Source organism: Grus americana, chromosome 19 (assembly GCF_028858705.1).
Source record: "Grus americana isolate bGruAme1 chromosome 19, bGruAme1.mat, whole genome shotgun sequence".
Classification (NCBI taxonomy): domain Eukaryota; kingdom Metazoa; phylum Chordata; class Aves; order Gruiformes; family Gruidae; genus Grus; species Grus americana.
Genome location: NC_072870.1, coordinates 5,813,528 through 5,829,288, shown reverse-complemented (window position 1 = coordinate 5,829,288; position 15,761 = coordinate 5,813,528). Strand labels below are relative to the sequence as shown.

The following is a 15,761-nucleotide window of genomic DNA, read 5'->3' as shown; positions in this document are numbered from 1 at the left end:
GCCAAATGCCTCTCCCTGCAGCCTGCCCACTCCAGAATTGCTCCTGGTGGACTGGAAAGGGCCAAGCCAGTTCAGTAGCAGACGGCCATTTCCTTGGCTTGGAAGCAGACTGGGATTCCCCTGCGTGCAGCGCAAATGATCTGCCCGCATGCCATGAAGCAGTGTTCCCAGGATACGCTATCTGCTCTGCACAGACAGCTCAGTCCTGCCGGAGGAGGTCCAGCTGCCCCCACCCCCTCAGCTGGAAAATGTGAGGACTGCTGGTATGACTCAATGTCAAGTTTCCGTGCTGCAGACTCTAGAGTTACCTCCAGGACGGGATTGGATTGTAACAGGCGATCCTTCACAGTTTCAACCTGCTGGCTGGCTGGACAGGTCACGGCGTAGTACTGCAGGATCTTCTTGGTGGCCTCCGTTTTGCCAGCTCCGCTCTCCCCAGAGATCAGAATACACTGATCCTTCCTCTCCGTGCGCAGGGAGCGGTATGAATTGTCTGCAATAGCGTAGCTAAGGGACAACGATAACCAGGCATTAGTTTGTTTCCACAAATGAAGGGCAGAGACTCCTCAGCTAAGACAATCCCACAGTGAGAAGCCCTAGCAGAGAAACCTCAAAAAGAAGCATGTATCCACAGGATGGGAAAGAGCGTGTTGCTTCTGCACGCTGGTGATGAGACAGGAGACTGCTGTGAACACTTTCTGACATATTTATGCACATCTTAACCACCGGGCCAAGTTTCTGCAGGGTGATAGAACAAATCTATCAAATACTTTAAAAACTGTTCTTTTGACTCTGACGAGAAGACTTTTTGTAGAAGATGACTAAATAGTGCAGACAAACTTACTTTTCTAAATAAACATAAACTCTCAACATTGGTACAGCAGGACAAAAAAGCTTTACATTCAGGGAACATCTTGTTTTCCATCAATCTTTATTCTAGCTTATTTTTTAAGTGATGACACACTCAGAAGGTCACAACTGCACTTTTCTATCTGGGTGGCTCCTGAATAGCCCAACCTCTTGCAGCTTCTCTTGGACTGTAGGAAGAATTGAGTAAGCCAGCACAGACTGATAAGCATCCTGCAGGCTACATAAATTACCATCCAACCTAGGCCAAACACCACCCAAAACACCAGCCAGTTCCTCCTGCCTGCGTACAGCCCAGGTTTACTGCTTCTGGCCCCGGAGCCTGCTTCTTCCTTTGTTGCATTTTCTTTCTCTTCTCTTTTCCTCCCCACAACAGACCAAAGGATCTTATACCAAGAATCACAAACACTTTTACAACACCAGAGAGCCCGTGGATGAGTCTGACAATGCTAGCAACCGCTTACAGAGGGAGAGAGGAAAAGAAGGACCAGATATATGCAATGGAAGAAGACAAGAGAAGAGAGGAGCATCAGCCCTCCAAAATGCACTCATATAAGACGACCTCCATAACAATATTTTCAGCCATCTTACATGTGGTGATCAAGCAGATATCCTGTCTTTATACACTTGACAACCTTTTAGTAGCTTTGCTTTTTTTTTCCCCTCCAAACTCTCATACTGTGAAATTAATTAGAAATAATTACACCAAAATAACAGCCATGGCCTTCTCGAGTCTATTAATACTTGGTGCTAAGGCAACACCAATGAGCTACCTAGCAACACAACTGCACACTTACCCCACTAAAGTCATCAAGTCCTTCTCTTCCCATCTGAATTCTTTCTCAGGAGTATTTTGAAAACAGTTGAATAAATGTAAATTTAATTTAAAATTTAAGAACTGCCTCTAGACTGTGTGCCTTCATTGGGTGGTTTTATAGTACTGTAAGATCATGCAAAAAGCTAGCGGTCATGCCTACCACATACAGAATCACTCTACTTAGAGATGTTTATAGTCCCATTTGTAGTCACCATCTCTGAACCCCCAGCAAGCTATAAATAGGGCAGGATGTGACAGATCACTCTGGGAAGTATGCTGTGTTTCAAGCCCACAGGGATAACTTTTTCTCCTTTGAATGACTATGTGTGACGCACTTCCCAGAGAACTCAGTGCTCAGGCCTAGCCTTAAACTATTTTGAAGCAATACTGAAGTATTTTGGCTTTCTAGAATCAGTTTAGAATAAGAGGAGAAAAGACACCTGAAATAGTACGAATACTGTAAAAGGAGAAGCACAGAGTACTACGCTACAGAGCATTTCAGTGCTCCTCAGAATATTTTTAAATGCATAAGTAATCAAATAATGTAATGTTTTTTAATGGAACAATAAAAACAGTTAACAAAAAATACTGTTTTCCCAGTTGGAGCAGCACTGGTGTTCGGTACCGGAGTTCTCGAAGGTTTACTTATGAGCTTCACATTTTACAATTTCTTACAGGACTAGTTAAAAAAAGAAAGAGAACAGCCTAAGAAATAATCAGCTACTTTATGATTTAAGTCACTATGTGTAGCACATACAGGAAGTAAAGCAGAGCTGCTTAGCGCTCCATGCTATACATCAGCATCACAATCACACTCAGTCCCGTACTCACTGCACACACAAAAAGGTAGCCACAGTCCCAACGATTTTCCAGAGAATCACAAAATTCTCACCGAAGGACAAAGAAGCCCTTAAGAGTGCCCTGATCAGAGGCCAAAGTGGCTGCACCCAGGCCAGGTCTCTGCCTGGAAAGCAGGACTGAGGGTAACCAACAGCGATTTGCAAGAGCTGACAGCAGAGTTAAGGCTGGGGGTGAGGCTGGACACCTGCGGCAGAACTGCTACGTCTGCACCTCTCAGGTGCTTCACCAGGAACTGCCTAATACCGATATAAGCCGCCGGCCAGTTATTTTCTTGGGGCAGATCTCTTATTTGGGGCACCTGCACACAGGCACGATGTATTGACACATCTAGATTAAGAGGATAACTGAGGGCATTTTTCAGGTTTAATCATCCCCCATGTAAGTCCACACAAGAACTATAAACTATAGTTTATAAACTATAAAACCCCCACATTTTTACCATAACAAATACAGTGTTCAGTCTTTCCCAAATAATGGTGTTTCTCTCCTCTGTGCTTGCAGTGCATTCTGTTTTGCTTACTCTCCTGGGCTATGTGCCAGGAATAAGAAACAATCCAAATAGTTCACTCAAAAATAATATCATTTACTCTTCCAAGACCTCTTTAAAAACAAAACAAAACAAAACCCACCACCACAAAAAAACCTCCAAGAGGTGCTCCAAATTTGGCCCTTGGTCCTGAAAGAAAACATCTTGGAGCCAAATGTCCTCAGCTCTCAGTCATCTTTCTCTTTCAGTCTGGCACAAAAATTCAAATGCTTTTAAAAATAACTTTAAACCTCAAACTTTTTTTTTTTTTAAAATGGGAAATTGGGAATGCTCATCCAGCCAGACCACGTAAATAAATACATTCCTTGTTCCAACAGGCTGACGGTATCTTAGCAACGAGGGAAATACCAGATAAATATTGGTCAGGCAGTAACAGCAGAGGTAGGAAAGAAACCACCACACATACAGATACACTCTTTCCCCTAGTTAGCCCTGTGCTGAATGAGCAACGTAGCAGCAGGGGAAACTCACAGCCACGACACGCAGACCCCAAGTAACCCTGGAACAATGAACTCCTGTCCTGCCAGGGCTGGATAAGCAGCTCTGTTCCTCCAGCCAGGAAGGAACCAACTCCCTTTCCAAATACCGCTCTTGCAAAGGCAACTCATCCTCTTTGGAGAGACGAACAGGAATAGAAAGAGCTGTACACCACACCCTCCGAAGGATCCTTTATATCCCTATGACTTGTAGTGTCGTATCTGGGACAAGGAAGAGTTCTATTTGCTTGTTTTCACATGTCATTATTGCACACGCCTGTGTGGAAAGGGCACAAACTGCACTGTTTACCCACAGGCCACTCACAGGTGAGGAGAAACTTCATAGAAGCTGACACCACGGTATCGTTCCATGTTCTGCTTGCTGTAGATTTCCAGTTCCTTGTACGGATTAACAGACACCAGAACTGAGCCAATGTATGTCTGAAAAAGAGAACACAAAGTAGAGAGGTTACAGAAGGTCTGGCAGCAGATTCTCCGCGAGCCCAGACTGCTCTGAAGGCCGTATGTTGTTGACAAGGGCTGCCTGTGGCCGTGGACTTGGGGATGCTGCTGAGCGCTTCCGAAGCGGCCAAGGGTGCTGAAGAAGCAACCTCGTAGTGCAGCGAGAATGACATTGCGGGAGTTATGCTAGATATGCTATCTTGGCACCTGCAAACGGTTTCAGTGCTTCTAACAAGCAAGAATACCAGATTATTTCTGATATACCATTTAGGACCAAGTTCAAGCCTGGGGCTGCTGAAAGCCCATCACGGAACGAATTCATGAAATGGAAGAATGGGGTGTGAGTTGGATTTCAGTGCTGGCAAGAGCTATAAATGCCAGCAGACCTCAAGTGGAGCACTGCACTGAGTCCCTACATCTCTTAACGTGACAGTATCCCAGACTAGTTCTGACACAAGCAACCATGGTCTATTAAAGCTGATACCACCATCTCCAAATCCAGCTGCAGAGCAAAGCTATGGTACATCTTCTGCAGCAAACACTCAAATTCAGGTCACTGATGAACACTTTGGCATCCATCACTCTGCTACTCACATAGATCAGATTCTCCTTGAAGCGCTTACGCAGATTTTCAATAAATGCTGCTTCACTGGTGAAGTTCTCAAGCAGGACAAAATCCTGCACCCCCACACGGTCACGGGCCGTCAGAGCGCTCTCCATGGTCAGCCGAATACCGTTAGTCCCCGCTCCCTGCAACCAAAAGCAGAGGAAGGTTGGGATAACTGTGGCTTTGTACAGAGCTCACCGAGTCCACAACAATTAACCACAATTACCCATGGACAACCTATAAACAGGAGAGGATATCAGAATAACCCTGCTACTGTTGAAAACACTAGTCAATGTATCAATTTATCAATTGGTTTATAACTAATTGCTTTGATGGAAGACAAGCCAGCATTAGGGAAAAGTTATTGCTAAATTTCCAATCGCTTTAAAGGAATCAGTCAATCAAACATGCATTTCATAAAGAGAATAAAACTTGGATTTCCTTTCACAGGCATCCTTTAGCAGGAGTGAGACTGAAATATGTTCACTCTACTTTTCTCTCTCATTTCATAGCGGGAAGTCGTTTCGAGGTAAGGAATCTTTTATGACTAATGATGATTCATCTCATGAGCAAACAGCTTCACAGCGCTGACCAATTTAAAAGCTTTAGCAAGACACCCAATGGGAAAATTCAGAACTAATGAGAAATGGGTATTTCTGCATCCCATGCCACTGAATTTACTGTGACACTAACATCTATCCCATGCATCAAGCAACTTCTATTCCCTGACCCTCTTTTAAAGGTTACATTTTCAATGTTATATGGTTCAGATACAACCATCTTTGGAAAACACAGGTCTGCTGACTTCTTTCACTCAGCCTCGTGTACTACAACAGGGAGAGGAAATGTGCACCAAGTCACTCAGTCGCTACGTGCAGGGAAAATTTCTACTAAAGGCAATCAGATGTGACAGACAATGTATGAGGCATACTACAGAAATCAGAGACGGGAGATACGACGTATTAAACAATTTGCCTCACATCTGTCTGCATTTCCTTATCATATTCTTAAATCCTTCTTTCTTTGTAAACTCCTCACCACAAGCACTCTTCTCCTAAATCATTTCTCTAAAGCACTAATGCATTTCAGAGAATCTGTTGTTAAATCCTGCGACATTGCCATCACTGGCACAAACACCACTGGTGCTTGTTCCTAAACAGGCTCACGTGCTAACAGCAATACCCAGGCACCCTCTCCTGTATTAGTGTTACAAACTGGGAATGCCAGATGCCTGCTGCAACACTGTCATCCAGCCCCAAAACCCTGCACAATCATGTAGATGGTTTTTTTGCTGACTCACGTTGTCAGGTAGTTCCTTTCTGTTCCTTCTCAAGATATAACAGTGGTCAGAGCACAGGGACTGATGGCATGCAGGGGAAAAAAATAAAAACAATCTTTGTCAGAAGAAAATTTACCTTTTGTTGACCCACTGAACTCTAAGTTTGGGCCCAAAAGGGTGCAAATTCCCTCAGTCTGCAGCTGTTGAGACTTAATCATTTACGAATGCAGTTTTGCCTATTTCTGCAAGTTATAAGTGGCTTTCTTCCCAAAAGCCAAGTGCCTGGGCATAAGTGACTGCATGAAACCAGCAGCTTTCAGAAAGAAAAATTAGTTCCTACAACTTGCTACTAGGAAATCTCAACTCCAGATCCACTCTAATGGTTCAAACACCACAAAAGAAACATCATTTTAATTTCCCTTTTTGTTTTTTCCAATTAGTCTCATGGTCTGGAAGGCCTGATTTCTAAGCTTTGAAAGATCCAGGTTGAGAGGAATTCTGCAGATACTGTGTCATAATTAATCCTTTTTTAAATGCCCAAAACTTTCCAAGCCAATTCCTCCACACCTTCAGCAAAGTGCTTTGTTGCCACCTTCTACCCTCTGTGCCAAGGTGAAGAGAAAAGGGACAAGCCCTGGAGAAGAAAGGTGGTGAGGTAAAGGACAGCACTGGCAAAAGAAATAGATAAATCACAAATAAACTCTGCTGAGAAAGTAGAACCCTTCTATCAGAGCAGTGCAATCCTGGAGCAGGTTTGGACAAGGGAATGGGAACAAAGGAAAAACCAAAAGAAAATAACTGGTTTTCAAGTGGGTAAGTTTACGAATACAGTTTTAAAATACAGCTGCCTCAAAAATGACTGAGAAGCTTCCATCCTCACACAGTTAATCCAAGTTTATATAATCCTAAAGACTTTCACAGAAAACGTCACTTAGCAGTTTCAGCAGCTCTTTCATCAGCCACTCCCTCCAGCTCAGGACAAACTGATCCCAGCTGTACACATCCAGCCTAAGGAAGAAGCAATCTATCCTACTTGCAACACAGAAAATTGCACTTCAGCCGCCTCCTCTGGGACAGGCATTTAAGGCTAAGTAGCTTTCAGTTTCCTCCACACTTTTTTCTTCTCATTCAACTCCAACTTCTCTCCGTGAGAACAAAGTAACTACCTGAAATTTTCAGTCAGTCTAAAAAAAATCTCAAAACTAAATGCAACTTTTCAGCAATAATTAAATGCGACCAGGTTACCTAGTTGACATGATTGCAGTCAGATTCTCCAGAATATAAATTTTAATCACAGTGTTGTATCCTCCCAAGCCTAAATTCAATGCAAATATAAACGTCAGTCATAAACCACAGCTCAGCAATATGTGCCTCTCTATGCCAGCAATTGCTCATTTGCTTTATTGTCCAAGTCTACCATCAACTTAAAACGTCAACATTAACTATTTGACTGCCAATAACTTCAACAGATGCAATGTAAAAGGTGGTGAAAATAAATCCTTTTTGCAAAATGGAAATAAAACAGCAATGCAGAAGGAAGAAAGCAGGGAAAGACGACACTATCTAGAAAAAATAATCACAATGATGACCATGTGTTCCTACTGAATGATGAGTGTGACTCTAAGGCACTGAATAAATTAACTAAAATGTTAGTTATTTTATGTTAGCAGGCAGACATCAAATCTGGTGGCTGTAAATTAATGCTAGAAAACCCAGTCTGGGGGGTTAAATATGTTACAGTGAAGCTAATTAACCATTAAAGCAGTTTGCCTATGGACAGTACTGGCTCCCTTAGCGTCTTTGCAGCGGATAGATTTATCTCTGCCAAAGCGCCTCCAGCTGACGTACAGTTCATTTACAACATCCTCTGCTCTGTGCTATGCAAGAGATCAGCTTGGACAAAGCCCTGTGGCAGGAAGTATGTATTCCAGATAATTAGAAGAATAAAGGCTGTGGGGGTCTGATTAGACCTTTCCTTGTGAAAATCAGTTTTCCTTGTAGCTGCTAAGAGAGTACAGCAGTAGACGAGCTGTTCTGACAGCGAGAACACAGGCCAAAGGACCGTCCCACCTGCCCTCTGTGCAGCTGCACCCTTTGGCTTGCACTGGCTCTGGTACTTGTGTAATAAGCTAGACTGGAAATCTGACACAGATTAAAACTCACTCAGATTTTATTTTAATCCAGGTCATTTTCCCACACTGGTTCCACACATAATCACTCGCAATGGCCGACAGATACAGTGACACAGGATTGAGAACCGCAGCACTGACAGGTAGGAACAAGCAATTCAGCAGCAGGGCTGGTTTCTGCCATTTTTAAGTACTTGTGAAACTACCACCTAAGAGGCAAGTTAGGTGCAGTCTAAGGGCTCACCACCACCAAACCGGAACACATCCCCTCCTTTGGACTTTGCCTCCCTGGCACACATTAACACAATTACCTGTCTCTGAGCTGAACCAATGCAACTCACTAAACTGGCAAAACAATGACCAGGAAAAAAGAAGCTGGTATTTTTCTGCCTGAATCACCTTACCATGGGATCAAGGTGAGTGTCAGACGCAGGGCAAGGAGGAAAGGGAGCACAGGTGCCCTTTTGACAGTAACAGGTAGTTAGGTTAGCTCAGCCATGTGCAACTTCACCCTGCCTATAGGAATCAAAACGAGGAACAGGCTAAGGATTGCAACCTTTGTAGGATATACATGCTAATGCCACACCCAGCACGGCTGCAAACAGAGAATTGCAAAAATTTCCACAATCTCCATCTGATCTCAGTGCCTGTGGGCTTAGGAGTGCCTGTGCGTTCTCTCAAACTGGCCTTTCATCCCATACTAAAATCACTGTCCCAATGGTCACTCCTGCTTGAGAGAGAACAAGCTGACTTTTGCCACTGTGTTTCTCAAACCCACCCGGAGGTACAGTTCCAAGGGACTCATTCCCACACTATTTTAACCCACTCCTTGCTTTTAATCTCTTCTCCAGAGCCGCTAGCACAACAGTGGCTCACTGCCAGGAAAGGAAAAGCCGTCACTCCTGAATGGTGGGGACCAAGCCAGTGCAATTACCAAAGCAGTACTACTTCCACATGCCTTTTTCTTCCGTGTGATTAAATTTTGGGAAAGACGTTCAGCTGGTGCAAATTGGTGCTGCTGAATGTCGCCTGCAGAGCCAGGTTTACATTGGCTGAGGTTCCAGCCTTTCTCAGTATTCATACAAGAGTCAACAAGACCAAAAAATACCCTTCACAACCAGCTCCTGGGAGTACGAAAGCACTCAAGACTATACCAAAGAGTTTCCTAAACCGAACTGTAAGTTTCTGACATGGTACTGTGAAGGTGTAAGCAAGTATTTTTCTTTTAAACTATGCTAAATGCCAAAGTATGACAAAGACTTTCCTCTGCTTAGGACTTGGAGATCTAATACACCTCAAAATGAATCACAGGACCTTTTGCTCTGCACAACAAAAGCCAAAGTATTTGAGTCAGTCAGAGCACATCGGGGAAATTTTCTTTTGTGGTGGAAGATGGAGGGCAACTGCCACAAGCACAGGAGTTCAGGGCTGATGTGAACTGAGCAAGAAACTCCCCCCCAGTGCAATACCCAGTAGTCCAATGTGTGTAGGAAGGAATCTTTTACACCAAAATTTCCCAGCCTTGATTTTCCCAGAGGGGTACCTGAATGGTCAGTGTTGGCACAGCAATTCCAGACACACAAGTGCTGCTGACCACTGAGAGAACAGGCAGAACCTGGCAGCTCAGGCAACTCTCACTCCCTTCCTGGAGCATCCAAGAGTGATGCCTCCGAAAAGACCTGGAGCTCTCAAAGTGAATGGTCTTATACGGAGCAGGGAAGGTTTATAATCAGCTGATTTAGAAAGAAAGGTCACATGACGTAAACAAGATTTCTGCTTCAACATCTAAAAATGTATTGCCAAAGGAAAATATTAAAACATACATTTTTACAAATTATCTAGTATCCATTCAGCAGACCAGGAGACTTGCACTACAACGACCACAGGAAGCGGGTGCCCTATGGGAAGAGGCAGGCATCTTTATCTTGGTATCAAGTGAAAGATGATTGATCTACGGGTTACAGAAATAGTTACAAAGCCGGGAACGGAAGAACAGGCAAGAACCAAATGTGAGTGGGAAGGGAAATTCAGATTAGATTCTGGAAGACAATAAGAAGTCTGAACCAAGAACGAACTTCTTGTGGGGAGGTGGCAGTTAAAACACATTTGTCTCCTGGATAGCATGACATTCTTTACTGCCATGCCAAAGCTGCAGGAAGGAAAAAAAAAAAGGAAAAAAAAAATCCTCTGATTTCTACTCCACTCTACACCCTGGGAAAGGGTTTGGACACGGCACGGGCTAGACAGCAGAGCAGACAAAAATTAACTGTTTTATCCAGGCCTCAGTTCCTGAGGTGCAGAATGGGATAGCTCTTCTTTCCTTTTGCATGGAGAAAGCAATAATGAAAACAACTGAGGTGGACCCGGACCAAGGGATCTTAGTCAAGCACTTGCCAACTGCCAGCGAATCCCTGACCGATTGAAGTGCAGCCGCTTAGGATCCTCCTCCCTTTTGCCACACAAAGTTAGCTGCACGGTTTGGACACAGAAAACTGTCAGTCAACAGCTGGGTTGGAAAGAGGGTTCCCTGAGAGGCAGCTCTGTATCTCATGTAAAAATCCTCTGCAACCAACCATATGGATCTAGCTGCGCTTCCTGAAGCCATCTGAGCTCAGACAATAATTTATATGACCCAGATCTCATGTATTGGACTTGTTTAAGGAAAAAATGTAATAACAAAATAAAATGTTTTATTTTGCTTTGAATTATGTAAGCCCAATGAAGAGTGCAGTATGTCCCACAAGGTGGTAAGCTGTTCTGAGCAGATGACTTGAGAGAAATCAGAACTGTCAGATCACACTGGATCAAAACCACATAACAACTCTGATGACACAGACTAGTAGAGTTAAGGGAATAACTTCAACTTGTGAAAAAAGTTACCATGTCAGCAGCTGCCACTCAAAGCCCATTTATAGCAGAATCAGTTTTTATTCTTGCTTCTTTTAGAGCAATACATAGCCAACAAAGGAATGTCTGGAGTCAGGGAGCACTTGCCCATGCTCAGAATCTGGTTCTCCCTCTCTGATGCTTCCCTCCCAATCCCAAAACACATGTTGAATGGTTTTAACTATACACTATTCAAAAAATTATATTAAGGAGAGAGAATTGCTGCCTCCTCCACTAATTTCTGTAAACAATTTATTTTGAAGTCTTCCATATTTTAAGTAGGGACAAACCAGAATACATTAAAACATAGACTAATCAGAAATACAGGGTAAGCAAGCTTATTCTGCTTTCACAAAGATTTCCTATGTTCCCACTAGAAATTGCCTAGAAGTTAAAGTTCTGCCTCCATCCCTCTCCAAACTATAGAACCATTTAATCTCCTACCCCCTAAAATGCAAAGCAGAATGGGAAACGTGAGCAATGTATCAGACTGTGTGCATTATTTTAAGTATCTATTAAATGCATGTAGGTCGTGGGGAGTTAGAACTGTGAAAGCAAAAATTTAATCTTTTGAAAAACAATAATGCAGGGTGCAGATGTTGCTGCAATTAATTATGACTTAATATATTAATCAATAACATTTGACATTTGCAACATTTAGAATAGTAAGAATTCATCTAAGGAGCTCAAATGTAAATTAGAAATGCAAATTATGATGGACCATAAACCAAAGAAAACCATGGAGGTTTGCAAGGCAAGCAGGTAATATATTTTTTCAATGTTTATAACATAATTATATTCTCTAGACTTTAGGGGTTTTGTTTGGTTTTGGTTTTTTGGGGGTGGAAGTACGTTAGGAAAAAAGAGAAGCAATTAGCAATGAAAAGAAAAAGGCAATTATAAGAACTGGTTTGAAGGAGAGGAAAAACTTTAGCCCTAAGAGGGGATGCTGATATTTCAATCAACAAGCTAAAGATAAAATAGCAGTAAGAAAAAAGAGCTAGGCAAACCAGAAAGATCACCAAGTCTGAAAAAGTAAATAGGCTGAATTTCTATTTTTAGGGAGCTGACATTTTTGCTCTTGAACAGATGACACAAGCTGTTGCTAGTTAGAGGATGTTGCTGATCACAGTATGCATAGCAGTACTACCTCTGACCTCAGGTCACAGGCCTGTGCATCCCACAGTAGTTCCAGAAGACAAATGGATGGCATAAAAAGCAAAAAAATCACATCACTGTCCTTCCAAGTAAGTTTTGCAATTGACTTCCAGATCAGACTGAACAGGTGAGGGGAGCAGAAACTCAAACACTGGCCTACAGGTAAGAATCATGGCATGCACTTGTTCTTCCAGCTTGCAGCAATGGGGTGCTGACCCTGCACCTCTGTTCACTGCTCTTTGGTAACTGCTGTTGTATTCCCCTCTGGATTCCTACGCATCCTTTCGTCTGTAACTACCAATACCGTGGGCCTCACAGTCTTACCCTTGCAGCACTCTAGCCTTCCCCACACCAGATGTTCCCACCTTCACTGGATTCCACACGCCCCACACAACCATTTCAGACCATTATGTCTTTCAAAGATAGTAAAACTTTCCAAACAGAACAAGCACTCCAGTGCATTCCCGGGGCACGTGAAGGGCACTTCCACACCCACATATTCTCTCGGAGAATATCAAGCACCACCCTAGACAACAACACTGCTTGTCACACTCGCACGTATCACATCTTAAATCCTTTCTCTGTATCCACTGCTGTACAGAGGTTTGCTGGCTCCACCATCCTCCATGCCAAGAGAAATCCACACACAAGTCTCTTGAGCACGATCGTCTCCATCTTCAAATGTGCTGCCACAGGGAGGAACAAGGCAGGTCCTCCAGAAGCTCTGTGCTTCCCTTCATCACTAAGACCCTTTCTCAGACAGTGGTCAGCACCAGACTATTTGGGGAAAACATGCAAGGATCTCTAGACTGAGCAGGTTTGGGATAGTCCTGTCCCATTGTAAGTCTTCTTCAACAGTCAGAATGCTTACATCTACAGACATGACGTTTTCAATCCTTGTCTTCCTAAATTTGGTAAGTTTACCAATTAAAGCCTTGAACATTCTTATCCAGACAAAAGCCCACATACACTCCTTTTTATAACATTCCCTTGTTCTTGACCTCAACATCTTCCAATGTCAGTGAATTCCATGGCCCAATTATGTATTGTATGAAAATAATCTTCGCATCTCTGGTAACTTTTAACGTAACTGAATGTCCCTCTTCCTGTGTTATAACACAGAAAAAGGGAGCTCACGACCTGCCTTCTCTGTGGCACTATTTTATATATTATTTTTTCCCGTCCCCTCTCACTCATCTCTTTTTCCAGGTAACAGTCCTAGTCTTCTCAATCTTTTGCCACATACTCATTTTTCTAAGCTCCCAGTGGTTGTCCTGAAAGCAGTACGCAGACCCAGGCTTTCTGGTTGCCACAAAAACACGGACAAAGTTTTGCTAAAGTAAATACACCCTGGAGGAACTGAGTGGCAATGAGTCCTTAAGCAGGTATTTCCTGCCGTCCCCATGGGTGGTAGTCACAGCGAAAGAAGCCCATGTCCCTGGGAAGGACACAAGCAGAGCCCAGCACCAGTACGGTACATTCACATCCTCATGCCCCTTCCACCCAAGCAAAAGCTCCACCCTTTCTTCTGTCCTAACGCAGCACACAGCTTTCCCCCTCTGTTCCCACTTTCTCAACTCCCACCTTGGCTTCCTCCTCAAAACATGGATCTCCCTTTTTTTTAATCCTATTTCAACCCTTTCACCTAACTTTGCAATGAAAGGGTCTTTCGCAAAGCAGGCTGAAGCATTTCACTTTCCCAAAGAAAATCTTAAAAATCTCCCTTCTTCTCAGACTAGATACACATCTGAAAGCTGCAAAACCACCAAAACAGTTGAATAAATCTTACCGCGCCTCTGAACTTCATTTCTGCCTCCTGCGAGCTCCCGCAGCACTTGCGGAGACTTAGTTTACGCTGCTGCAAAAAGCAGGAATCTGAGGACAAGTTCTCTCTTCTGTCAGTTGCTTTTTTTTTTTTTCATGACATTTTCGGTGCAGTCAGAACTCCCTCCCTCCCACCAGCTCCTACTGGAGCATCCTGGAGAGGGCGTTTTCCAAGGAGAGGGAGAGGAACTCTCCTCCCCTGCCAAAGAGGAGAGACGACGCGCAGGGATCATGAGAGGCAGCCCAAGAGAAGTCAGCTGTCCTCTGCCTGCAGCCTGCCTGCGGAGTCCCTGCTACCCGATGACAAGGAGAAACGGAAAGAAAAGTAATCACAGGCCCTGGAAAACCTGGTGCAGAGCCCAACACGCGAAACCACAGCAAACAGGACAGGAAGCGATATGCTCCATTATGGCAAGTTTTTGCACTGAAACAGCAGCAGCAGCAAGAGGTGATACTGAACCCACTCCCAACTCACCCCCAACCACAGCAAAATCTCCTGGGCGTACAATTACACTTGTAATCGCACTCTCAACCAATCAAATGACCCTAAAGAGTCCAGGGTAAGACGTAGTTTGCCTTGTCTGCCCTTGCAAGGACTTAGCATATTGGCTCAGGATTTATTCCAGAAACATTTTGAGACATCCACCCTCAAAACACCCACTTTATCTGGAGGTCTCTGAGGTCCTTATCACAAAGTAACCTGCGCTACCAAGCAAGACCCTTCCTTGTAGGACACAGTCAAGCCACTGTTGCCCTTAGATGTCCAGGCCTTGCAAACAGAAGTAGCACGTTTAGCTGTCTCTGAGGCCATAAGGGTTTGGTCCCACACAAAAAACTTACTGGCCACAGCTAGAGCAAGAGTGTAGAAAACCACCACCACCCAGAGTTAAGGGCATTCTGACCAAAATCAAAATGTATATGCAGCCTTTGCTAGCATTAGGTGGAAAAATGAAAGGACGAGAAATGCAAATAGACACAAGCTGGAAGAAGGGAAATTCCAGTGAGATATTAGGAAATTTTTTTCACAATGAGTGCTGTCAAATACTGGAACAGGGGCCAAGAAGTTGTGAAACTCCATCCTTGGAGATATTTAAGACTCAACCAGACAATGCCTGAACAACCTGATCTAAATTGTCCCTTCTCTGATGTGGGGTTGGACCAGAGATCTCCACAGGTCCCTCCCAACCTAAATTATTCTATGATTCTATTAATTATTTTGGTCCTCAACGGTCTAAGCTATGCATCCATCCTAAAATAAATTACCGGTACAGCAAATAAAGCTATAGCTCTGTTACAGATAGCACACTGCCCTGGCACAGGGCCCAGCCCAAGTACAGTACCCTTCAGGTATTTCAGGTGACAAGTAGTTCATAGGAGCACACAAAGCTGCTATCTGGCAGCTGCACTGGAGGCAGGCAGACCCCTGAAGGAGGTACCTTCTGCCCTTACCCTCCATTTCCAAGCATCAAGTGACTAAAAAAATTAGTCAGTCATTTGATCCAACTTGTAGCAGCTAACAAAGATGGGTGTCTGTCAGCAAGTCTCCCAGCAGAGATAATGACAATCTGCACAAAGCACATTGCCATCCATTTCTCCTTTATACCACTCTCCTAACAGACCCCTCTCTGAGGAATCTGTAATATGGGACTTTACAATTAGCCAAGAACATGGCAAACAGCTACAAAATAGATGCAGGTTTATCCACAACATACAAGGTCCTGCACACACACACAAGGCAAAACACCCAGCTTTCACCTGCAGTCAGGAGGGTCTCAAACTTAGTCTAACACTACAAACTCATCAGCTGAATTTTCAGAGGTCATTTGCTCTAAAGGCATGCAGCCACAT

General features: G+C 43.7%; 1 protein-coding gene across 5 annotated transcripts in view; it reads right to left on the bottom strand.

The window, feature by feature from the left end:
• MYO1C (myosin IC) overlaps positions 1 to 15,761 on the bottom strand; it is a 59,411-nt gene that overhangs the window by 17,975 nt on the left and 25,675 nt on the right. For 2 of the 5 annotated variants that reach the window (XM_054847990.1, XM_054847988.1), the window contains exons 2-4: positions 4,625 to 4,780; positions 3,894 to 4,009; positions 309 to 507 (exon numbers count right to left, since the gene is read on the bottom strand). In XM_054847990.1, the coding sequence (XP_054703965.1) occupies positions 309 to 507; positions 3,894 to 4,009; positions 4,625 to 4,780 (471 nt within the window). Of the gene's footprint in view, positions 1 to 308; positions 508 to 3,882; positions 4,010 to 4,624; positions 4,781 to 5,937; positions 5,998 to 13,878; positions 14,171 to 15,761 lie in introns of those variants that run through there. The other 3 variants (XM_054847989.1, XM_054847991.1, XM_054847992.1) reach the window with 3 other exon arrangements.